This window comes from Oncorhynchus mykiss, chromosome 2, assembly GCF_057628025.1.
Source record: "Oncorhynchus mykiss isolate SJ-2025 chromosome 2, ASM5762802v1, whole genome shotgun sequence".
Lineage (NCBI taxonomy): Eukaryota > Metazoa > Chordata > Actinopteri > Salmoniformes > Salmonidae > Oncorhynchus > Oncorhynchus mykiss.
This window is the reverse complement of record NC_143023.1, coordinates 20,202,916-20,214,783: the sequence shown is the minus strand read 5'-3', so window position 1 is coordinate 20,214,783 and position 11,868 is coordinate 20,202,916. Positions and strand designations below refer to the sequence as shown.

The following is an 11,868-nucleotide window of genomic DNA, read 5'->3' as shown; positions in this document are numbered from 1 at the left end:
TGCTATGACTGTTTTGTTATGTGACTGTGTGTGTGTTACTGTGTCTTGTGATTGGGGTTGATACTGGACCCCATTCACCCTCCTTTTGAAGAACGGATCAAGCCCAGGGAAAATTAACATACAGTGGGGCAAAAAAGTATTTAGTCAGCCACCAATTGTGCATGTTCTCCCACTTAAAAAGATGAGAGGCCTGTAATTTTCATCATAGGTACACTTCAACTATGACAGACAAAATGAGAAGAAAAAAAATCTTGAAAATCACATTTGTAGGATTTTTTAAGAATTTATTTGCAAATTATGGTGGAAAATAAGTATTTGGTCACCTACAAACAAGCAAGATTTCTGGCTCTCACAGATCTGTAACTTCTTCTTTAAGAGGCTCCTCTGTCCTCCACTCGTTACCTGTATTAATGGAACCTGTTTGAACTTGTTATCAGTATAAAAGACACCTGTCCACAACTTCAAACAGTCACACTCCAAACTCCACTATGGCCAAGACCAAAGAGCTGTCAAAGGACACCAGAAACAAAATTGTAGACCTGCACCAGACTGGGAAGACTGAATCTGCAATAGGTAAGCAGCTTGGTTTGAAGAAATCAACTGTGGGAGCAATTATTAGGAAATGGAAGACTTACAAGACCACTGATAATCTCCCTCGATCTGGGGCTCCACGCAAGATCTCACCCCGTGGGGTCAAAATGATCACAAGAAAGGTGAGCAGAAATCCCAGAACCACACGGGGAGACCTAGTGAATGACCTGCAGAGAGCTGGGACCAAAGTAACAAAGCCTACCATCAGTAACACACTACGCTGCAGTGCCAGACTTGTCCCCCTGCTTAAGCCAGTACATGTCTAGGCCCGTCTGAAGTTTGCTAGAGAGCATTTGGATGATCCAGAAGAAGATTGGGAGAATGTCATATGGTCAGATGAAACCAAAATATAACTTTTTGGTAAAAACTCAACTCGTCGTGTTTGGAGGACAAAGAATGCTGAGTTGCATCCAAAGAACACCATACCTACTGTGAAGCATGGGGGTGGAAACATCATGCTCTGGGGATGTTTTTCTGCAAAGGGACCAGGACGTCTGATCCGTGTAAAGGAAAGAATGAATGGGGCCATGTATCGTGAGATTTTGAGTGAAAACCTCATTCCATCAGCAAGGGCATTGAAGATGAAACGTGGCTGGGTCTTTCAGCATGACAATGATCCCAAACACACCGCACGGCCAACGAAGGAGTGGCTTCGTAAGAAGCATTTCAATGTCCTGGAGTGGCCTAGCCAGTCTCCAGATCTCAACCCCATAGAAAATCTTTGGAGGCAGTTGAAAGTCCGTGTTGCCCAGCAACAGCCCCAAAACATCACTGCTCTAGAGGAGATCTGCATGGCGGAATGGGCCAAAATACCAGCAACAGTGTGTAAAAGCCTTGTGAAGACTTACAGAAAACGTTTGACCTCTGTCATTGCCAACAAAGGGTAAATAATTAAGTATTGAGAAACTTTTGTTATTGACCAAATACTTATTTTCCACCATAATTTGCAAATAAATTCATTAAAAATCGTACAATGTGATTTTTCTGGATTTTTTTTCCCTCATTTTGTCTGTCATAGTTGAAGTGTATCTATGATGAAAATTACAGGCCTCTCATCTTTTTAAGTGGGAGAACTTGCACAATTGGTGGCAGACTAAATAATTTGCCCCACTGTAAGGGCAAGCACACACACTTTATATTGTTTTAAGTGCAGTATTCTCCTTTCTTCTCAATAAACGTCTATATAAAAAATGTATATCTTTGCTTGTTCTAGCATTCTCCAAAATGACTAAACTGTATATATGCAGTTGAAGTCAGAAGTTTACATACACCTTAGCCAAATACATTTAAACTCAGTTTTTCAAAATTCCTGACAAAAATAACTGTCTTAGTTAAGTTAGGATCTCCACTTTATTTTATGAATGTGAAATGTCAGAATAATAGTAGAGAGAATGATTTATTTCAGCTTTTATTTCTTTCATCACATTCCCAGTGGGTCACAAGTTTACATACACTCAATTAGTATTTGGTAGCATTGCCTTTAAAATTGTTTAACTTGGGTCAAACGATTCGAGTAGCCTTCCACAAGCTTCCCACAATAAATTGTATGAATTTTGGCCCATTCCTCCTGACAGAGCTGGTGTAACTGAGTCAGCTTTGTAAGCATCCTTGCTCGCACACACTTTTTCAGTTCTGCGCACATGTTTTCTATAGATTGAGGTCAGGGCTTTGTGATGGCCACACCTATACCTTGACTTTGTTGTCCTTAAGCCATTTTGCCACAACTTTGGAAGTATGCTTGGGGTCATTGTCCATTTGTAAGACCCATTTGCAACCAAGCTTTTATTTCCTGACTGATGTTGCTTCAATATATCCACATAATTTTCCTCATGATGCTATCTATTTTGTGAAGTGCATCAGTCCCTCCTGCAGCAAAGTACCCCCACAACATGATGCTGCCACCCTCGTGCTTCAAGGTTGTGATGGTGTTCTTCAGCTTGCAAGCGTTTTCCTCCAAACATAACAATGGCCATTATGGCCAAACGGTTCTATTTGTGTTTCATCAGACCAGTGGACATTTCTCCAAAAAGTATGATCTTTGTCCCCATGTGCAGTTGCAAAGTGTAGTCTGGCCTTTTTATGGCAGTTTTGGAGCAGTGGCTTCTTCCTTGCTGAGCGGCCTTTCAGGTTGTCGATATAGGACTTGTTTCACTGTGGATATAGATACTTTTGTACCTGTTTCGTCCAGCATCTTCACAAGGTCCTTCGCTATTGTTATGGGATTGATTTGCACTTTTCGCACCAAAGTAGGTTCATCTCTAGAAGACAGAACGCATCTCCTTCCTGAGCGGTATGACGGCTGCGTGGTCCCATGGTGTTTATACTTGCATACTATTGTTTGTACAGATGAACGTGGTACCTTCAGGCGTTTGGAAATTGCTCCCAAGGATGAACCAGACTTGTGGAGGTCTACACTTTTGTTTCTGAGGTCTTGGCTGATTTTTATTTTATTTTCCCATGATGTCAAGCAAAGAGGCACTCAGTTTGAAGGTAGGCCTTGAAATACATCCACACGTACACCTCCAATTGACTCAAATTATGTAAATTAGCCTATCAGAAGCTTCTAAAGCCATGACATCATTTTCTGGAATTTTCCAAGCTGTTTAAAGGCAGTCAACTTAGTGTATGTAAACTTCTGACCCCCTGGAATTGTGATACAGTGAATTATATGTTAAAAAATCTGTCTGTAAACAGTTGTTGGAAAAATTACTTTTGTCATGCCCAAAGTAACCTAACTGACTTGCCAAAATTATAGTTTGTTAACAAATTTGTGGAGTGGTTGAAAAACAAGTTTTAATGACTCCAACCTAAGTGTATGTAAACGTCCAACTTCAACTGTATATATACACACACACTACCGTTCAAAAGTTTGGGGTCATTTAGAAATGTTATTGTTATTGAAAGAAAAGCTAAAAATGTTGTCCATTAAAATAACATCAAACTGATCAGAAATACAGTGTTAATGTTGTAAATGACTATTGTAGCTGGAAACGGCTGATTTTTAATGGAATATCTTGAGGCCCATTATCAGCAACCATCACTCCTGTGTTCCAATGGCACGTTGTGGTAGCTGATCCAAGTTTATCCTTTTTAAAGGCTAATTGATCATTAGAAAACCCTTTTGCAATTATGTTAGCACAGCTGAAAACTTGTTCTAATTAAAGAAGCAATAAAAATGGCCATCTTTAGACTAGTTGAGTATCTCTAGCATCAACATTTGTGGGTTCGATTACAGGCTCAAAATAGCTGTAAACAAATAACTTTCTTCTGAAACTCGTCAGTCTATTCTTGTTCTGAGAAATGAAGGCTATTCAATGCGAGAAATTGCCAAGAAACTGAAGATCTCGCACAACGCTGTGTACTACTCCAGTCACAGAACAGTGCAAACTGGCCCTAACCAGAATAGAAAGAGGAGTGTGAGGCCCCGGTGCACAACTAAGCAAGAGGACAAGTACATTAGTGTCTAGTTTGACTCCGGGATACTGGCTTTCTAGGCAGAGTTCCTCTGTCCAGTGTCTGTGTTCTTTTGCCCATCGTAATCTTTAATTTTTATTGGCCAGTCTGAGATATGGCTTTTTCTTTGAAACTCTGTCTAGAAGGCCAGCATCTCAGTCGCCTCTCACTGTTGACGTTGAGACTGGTGTTTTGCGGGTACTATTTAATGAAGCTGCCAGTCTGTTTCTCAAACTAGACACTCTAATGTACTTGTCCTCTTGCTCAGTTGTGCACCGGGGCCTCCCATTCCCCTTTCTATTCTGGTTAGAGCCAGTATGCGCTGTTCTGTGAAGGGACTAGTACACAGCGATGTATGCGATCTTCAGTTTCTTGGCAATTTCTCGCATGGAATAACCTTCATTTCTCAGAACAAGAATAGACTGACGAGTTTCAGAAGAAAGTTTTTTTGTTTCTGGCCATTTTTCTGAGTGACCCCAAACTTTTGAGTAATCGTGTATATACTGAACAAAAATATAAACGCAATGTAACAATTTCAACAATTTTACTGAGTTGCAGTTCATATGAAGAAATAAATCCATTAGGCCTTAATCTATCGATTTCACATGACTTGTCTAGGGAGCAGCCATGGTAGGACATCGGCCCACCCACTGGGGAGCCATCCCCAGCCAATGAGAATGTATTTTTCCACACAAAAGGGCTGTATTACAGACAGAAATACTTTTGTTTCATCAGCTATCCGGGTGGCTGGTCTCAGACGATCCCGCAGGTGGAGAGGTCCTGGGCTGGCATGGTTACACGTAGTCTGTGGTTGTGAGGCCGGTTAGACATGCTGCCAAATTCTCTAAAACAATGTTGGAGGTGGTTTATGGTAGAGAAATGAAAATTCAATTCTCAGGCAACTGCTCTGGTGGACATTCGTGCCGTCAGCATGCCAATTGCGCTCTCCCTCAATTTGAGACATCTGTGGCATTGTGTTGTGTGACATAACTGCACATTTTAGAGTGGCCTTTTGTCCCCAGCACAAGGTGCACCTGTGTAATGATTATGCTGTTTCATCAGCTTCTTGATGTGCCACACCTGTCAGGTGGATGGATTATCTTGGCAAAGGAGAAATGCTCACAAACAGGGACGTAAAACAAATGTGTGCACAAAATTAGAGAAATAAGCTTTTGGAACATTTCTGGGATATTTTATTTCCGTTCATGAAACATGGGAGCAACACTTTACATGTTGCGTTTATATTTTTGTTCAGTATAGTTGGACAATAATAACTAATCAATAACTGTTGGTTCAGCTGTGTGTACATTAAAAACTAGTGAAAAATATGTTAACTTGAACATTTATTTGTATACTGAAAGATAGATGTACATTTATGAATAATTTAAGTTTCTTGCAAACTGTATCTCAGTAAAACAAGGAGTAAAACAATAATAATTTGTCCATTTTTGGAGTTTGACCTTGTGTAATGTCGTCTTTTAAAAGTCAATACAAGTCAGTTACACATTGTTCCTTAATATTATAGTGAGTCTCCTGGCTACAGTAAATAATATGTACAACAACCAGGTCTTGCACAAAGACAACCAATATTATACCCTACCACTCTATATACTGCCCTGCCCCCTCCAGGCTTATCTCCTCCCACCCCAAAAAAAGATCTAGAGAGAACAGTAAGGAAGGATGAACGGAAGGAAAAGAGGGAGGAAGGAGGAGGCTATAGAATCAAACCTTACTAGCAGGGGAGTGAGAGAGAGCGGTATACAGGGTTGTCCAAAAACATACTTATTACACTTAAATGAATACAAATGTCAACCCTCTTTTTGTTATCCCTCATTGAAATTAATACAAATATTTGTCACCCCAGGTCCTTGCTGGGGCGAATTGAGGGTGTTGAAAGGGAAGACAAAAGAGAGGGAAAGAGGCACAGGTGAGGACCATCTCGCTCAAACGTCCCATCAAATATGCAAACCGGTTGCTAGAGCTAATCATATGACATTGATACCAGCCCGTAGCAAGGATCAGGTCCACTATAACAATGAGAGGAGTAATATAAGTAACAGTAATACAATAATAACATAATGAACTGCAAAGTTACATGTGTTTGATTAAAAAAAAAGACAAGTTTGATGTCTTTAAAAAAAGAAAGTTAGATAATAAAACTGCTTGGCATTAGAAGTAATAGGCCTGTCAGCCTGACTCCTCTGGGTTCTCAACTGAAGTCTACAAATAGATAAAACATGGTTGAAGTGACCGAGTGAGAAATGTAAAGCCATGATGTGCCCATTGACTCCTTCTCCCCGCATGGCGAGCGAATCAGACAAGCAGGAACGCTTGGTGCACGCTTTACTGGCATCTTCTGTAGCCAATCATGGGAAGTGAGGGCGAGGTTCTAAACTCTCTCCTGTCCCCCTCACAGACCTGTCCTGAAGTTATGCTTTTATGGATCAAAGTAGAGAAAAATCTAACAAAACAAGGATCCTTCTGATCCCTCACCAGGGTAGTGCGGGCTCTCCATCCAATGGCATCATCTCAAGCCAGTGGGGACCCAGCCCCCTAATGTCCAGCAGAAACAAATTAGCCAATGGGAGACTTGAGAGCCAGACCCTCTTCAGCAGCCAATTAACTGATCTTGCTTCCCACGCCCTCCATTTTTAAAAACAAGCCAGTCCTGTTAGAGTGAGATAAATGACCTCAAACAGTCCCAGTAAATGATATGCTATTCAGTCTGAAAGATGGGCCCTGCTCCAAGGCAATGGGAAACAGCTGGAGAGTTATTGTATAGTCTATAGTCCACTGGCATCAATGGAAGCTTACAGGGATAATATTAATATTACTAAAAAAGTGCTAATTCAAGTGTGAGTATTGGAGTTCGGGGTTCATCAGCCGTGTGTGTGTGTGTGTGACTGGCATTTTAAATGTCATTTTTTGGAGAGGGGGAATTACACTTTTTTAAAAAAAGTTTTAAACAATTCCACCTCTGACACATTTTGCAAACACACATCCTCTTGGTCTCGTCCACTTGCTCTTTCTGACCTGGCTCTCTGGAGAAAGAGAGAGAGACCGGTCCAGATACGCACACAGACAGAGGGGTGTAGCTTCAACAAAATTAAGAGGCGGGATTTGGGGAACTGGTCCATCGCTGATTGGTCAATCCAGCCTGTCGGCATCCTTCATCTAGAAGACTCCTGCGAATCCCTCGGCTCTTCTGGACTACCCTCCCTCTCTCGATCCGCCTCCTCTCCCAATGGCTCCGCCCCTCCTCCTGTCCCTTCCCCTGATTGGGCGCCAGACGGTCCGGGGAGCGAGGAGGCCTCGTTGGTCTCAGAGGGGACGGCAGTCTGCATGATCTTCTGTCTGACCTCCCTGATCTTCAGCTGCAGACACACCTTGGTGGGGAAGATGTCTGAGTAGCGTGCCTGGAAGGCTGCCGTGGCCTGGGCTGGAGAGCGGACAGGAGAGGAAGTGTTGATTGACGAGGAATGTAGAAAAAAAAACTATTTTGCTGGGTCGGGAGGACTGTGTACACTGTAAATGAAAGTGAGAGTAGGGCCTATGTACAGTACCAGTCAAAAGTTTGGACACCTACTCATTACAGGGTTTTTCTTTATTTTGACTATTTTCTACATTGTAGAATAATAGTGAAGACATCAAACCTATGAAATAACACATATGGAATTATGTAGTTACCAAAAATGTGTAGGGGTGGTATATAGAAGATAGCCCTATTTGGTAAAAATCCAAGTCCATATTATAGCAAGAACAGCTCAAATAAGCAAAGAAAAACGACAGTCCATCATTACTTAAGACATGAAGGTCAGTCAATCCGGAAACTTTGAAAGTTACTTCCAGTGCAGTCGTAAAACCCATCAAGCGCTATGATGAAACTGGCTCTCATGAGGACCGCCGCAGGAAAGGAAGACCCAGAGTTACCTCTGCTGCAGAGGAGAAGTTCATTAGAGTTACCAGCCTCAGAAATGGCAGCCCAAATAAATGCTTCAGAGTTGAAGTAAAGGACACATCTCAACATCAACCTTTCAGACGAGACGGCGTGAAATCAGGCCTTAATGGTCGAGTTGCTGCAGAGAATCCACTACTAAAGGACACCAATAAGAAGAAGAGACTTGCTTGAGCCAAGAAACACGAGAAATGGACATTAGACCGGTGGAAATCTGTCCTTTGGTCTGATGAGTCTAAATTTGAGATTTTTGGTTCCAACCACTCTCTTTGTGAGATGCTGAGTAGGTGAACGGATGATCTCCGCATGAGTGGTTCCCACCGTGAAGCATGGAGGTGTGATGGTGCTTTGCTGGTGATACTGTCTAATTTATTTAGAATTCAAGGCACACTAAACCAGCATGGCTACCACAGCATTCTGCAGCGATACGCCATCCCATCTGGTTTGCACTTAGTGGGACTATCATTTGTTTTTCAACAGGACAATGACCCAGCACACCTCCAGGCTGTGTAAGGGCTATTTGACCAAGAAGGAGAGTGATGGGAGTGCTGCATCAGATGACCTGGCCTTCACAATCACCCAACCTCAACCCAATTGAGATGGTTTGGGATGAGTTGGACCGCAGAGTGAAGGAAAAGCAGCCAACAAGTGCTCAGCATGTGGGAACTCCTTCAAGACTGTTGGAAAAGCATTCCAGGTGAAGCTGGTTGAGAGAATGCCAAGAGTGTGCAAAGCTTTCATCAAGGCAAAGGGTGGCTACTTTGAAGAATCAATTTTTGATTTGTTTAACCATTTTTTGGTTACTACATGATTCCATAGTTTTGATGTCGTCACTATTATTCTACAATGTAGAAAATTTTAAAAACAAAGACAGGTACTGTATATAAAAAGCTATATGCAAGTGTGTGTATGTGTGTCTGTACTGACCTGAGGGGAAGAAGCCATGCTCCTGGAAGAGCTGCATGACGAGGGCTCGTCTCTGGTCCAGGGTGCGTCTCAGAGAGGAGTAGGGCACCTTGTCAAACTCCAGCTCCCCCAGGATGTCCTCTCCATCAGCACCTGTCCCTGGAGGGGGACACACAGACGGGGGGGCTGACAGACACACACTCTGGTTAGTCTTTTATTTAAAACATTTGTGTAAACATGGAACATATATTTTAGGATTTGGAAGATCAGTTTATTATACAGCGCATTTGGAAAGTTTTCAGACCCCTTGACTTTTTCCAGTTTTGTTACATTACAGCCTTATTCTAAAATCATCAATTTACACACAATACCCCATAACGCCAAAGCAAAAACAGATTTTTTTAGAAATGTTTGCCAATTTAAAAATATCACATTTACATAAGTATTCAGACACTTTACTCAGCACTTTGTTGAAACACCTTTGGCAGCGATGACAGCCTCAAGTCTTCTTGGGTATGACACTACAAGCTTGGCACACCTGTATTTGTGGAGTTTTTCCTATTCCTCTCAAGTTCTGTCAGGTTGGATGGGGAGCGTCGCTGCACAGCTATTTTCAGGTCTCTCCAGACATGTTCGATCAGGTTCAAGTCCGGGCTCTGGCGGGGCCACTCAAGGACATTCAGAGACTTGTCCTGAAGCCACTCCTGCATTGTCGTCTTGGCTGTGTGCTTCGTGTTGTTGTCCTGTTGGAAGGTGAACCTTCGCCCCAGGCTGAGGTCCTGAGCGCTCGGGAGTAGGTTTTCATCAAGAATCTCTGTTCTTTTATTTTATTTATTTATTTAAGCTTTATATAACCAGGAAGGGCTCATTGAGATTTAAAATCTCTTTTTCAAGAGCGTCCTGGCCAAGATAGGCAGCACCAAGTCATTACAAAAATTACAGACAAACAACATGAAAAACTACAAGTAATCTAGTAAAAACCATAGAATTCACTAGAGTATAACAAAATCAAAACCAGTAGATTAAAAACATTGACAGGTCAGGGAATCAGTCTCAAGATCATTCATCAGTGATTTAAAAGTTCTTCCAGTTTAAAAGTATTCTGTAAGGCGTTCCAAGACGATGGCGCAGAGAACATAAAAGCCCTTTCACCAAATTCAGTTCGGACATTTGGAACAGTTAGCAGGATAAAGTCCAGCGAAAGAAGAGAGTACCCACCACATTTCTGAACAATAAAAATGCACAAATAAAAAGGTAGTAAACCCAAAATGGCTTTGTAAATAAAAGTATACCAGTGACTGAGCCTACGAGTGACTAGAGAAGGCCAGCCAACCCTGGTATACAAAGTGCAGGGGTGCGTAAGGGTTTGGCAGTTTAAAATAAAATCTCAAAGTGCCATGGCAAAGAGTGTCAATTGATCTCAAACACTGAGCGGAAGCATTCATATATAAAATATCCCCATAGTCTAGTAAAGGCATAAATGTAGCTGATACTAGCCTCCTTCTGGCTTCAAAAGAAAAACAGGCCTAATTCCTAAAATAAAATCCCAATTTCAGCTTCATTTTTTTGTAAGTTGTTGAATACACAATTTAAAAGAGAGGCCGTGATCAATTAAAATTCCAAGATATTTATACGAGGTTACAACCTCAATCTCCTTGCCCTGACAGGTAGTAATAGTTGAAAGGTTCAGAGGTCTATTTCTTGCTTTAGAAAACACCATTAGTTTTGTTTTGTCAGTATTGAGGATACGCTTCAATTGACACAAGGTATGTTAAACAGTATAAAAAGCAGTTTGCATGTTCTGGAAAGCTTTTGTAAGAGACGAGGCACAACACTAAATAACAGTATCATCAGCATAAAAATGAATGAATTAATCATAAATAGTGAATAAGAGAGGACCAAGTACAGAGCCTTGGGGCACACCATTAAAGACAGACAATTTAATAGACATAAGCCCATCAAATTGAGTGCACTGAGTTCTATCAGACAGATAGTCAGCAAACCATGCAACTGCATGCTCTGAAAGACCTACACTCGACAATCTCTGCCTTAGTATAGCATGATCAACTGTATCAAAAGCCTTAGAAAGATCAATAAAAAGTGAGACAGTGCTATTTTTTGTCAAGGGCTTCAGTGATATAATTTGAAACCTTCCTGGCTGCTGTAATTGTGCTATGCTTCTTCCTGAAGCCCGATTGGTACATTGATAAAATAGAGTTAGTAAATAAAAACTTTTAGCTGTTCACTCACAAGGGTTTCAAGTATTTTCACCAGGGGTGACAGCTTTGAGATTGGCCTATAATTATTTAAAAGAGTTGGATCTCCCCCTTTTAAAAGTGGTTGGACAAACGCTGATTTCCAGATTTTCATTACATTCCAGGGTTAGATTGAACAGATATGTAAGTGGTTCAGCTATGAAATCAGCTGACAGATTTAAAAAGCAGGGATACAAAAGATCAGGACCTGCAGGCTTTCTCTGATCTAAGGATTTCGGGACTTTATGTACCACCTGCAATGAGAATGGCAAAAAGCTAAAGGTTTGACCAGCTCTCACTGGTTCATTCACACAGGGTTGTACAGAGACAGAGGACACTGAATCAAACAGCTGAATCAAACCAGATGATACAAAGTGCTCATTGAAACAATTCAGCATTTCAGTTGTCATATACAGCAACAGAGTCCTTCAAAACACATGACAGTAATTCATTAACATTACTGTTACCAGATATAGACTTAATAGCCTTCCAAAACTTTCTAGGGTCATTCAGGTTCGTAACTGCCTAAAAATAAGCCAGTCAGCATCAGAACATGATTTCCTTGCTTTAGCCCAGGCTAGATTACGGTCGTGAATAATACAAGACAGCTCAGAAGAAAACCATGGATTATCCCGCCCTTTAACCCTGAACCTGCGGAATGGGGCATGTTTGTTTACTATTTGGGAAAAACTACCATGAAAGAATTTC

The 11,868-nt window shown here is 41.4% G+C and overlaps 1 protein-coding gene across 4 annotated transcripts in view; it reads right to left on the bottom strand.

Moving 5' to 3' along the window:
- Positions 1 to 5,214: 5,214 nt before the first annotated feature.
- LOC110509768 (protein capicua homolog) overlaps positions 5,215 to 11,868 on the bottom strand; it is a 62,181-nt gene continuing 55,527 nt past the window's right edge. For all 4 annotated transcript variants that reach the window (XM_036941535.2, XM_036941553.2, XM_090192106.1 and 1 more), the window contains 2 exons: positions 8,927 to 9,091; positions 5,215 to 7,483 (listed from right to left, as the gene is read on the bottom strand). In XM_036941535.2, coding sequence (XP_036797430.2) covers positions 7,215 to 7,483; positions 8,927 to 9,091 — 434 coding nt within the window. In that variant the 3' untranslated portion in view covers positions 5,215 to 7,214. The remainder of the gene's footprint in view (positions 7,484 to 8,926; positions 9,092 to 11,868) is intronic.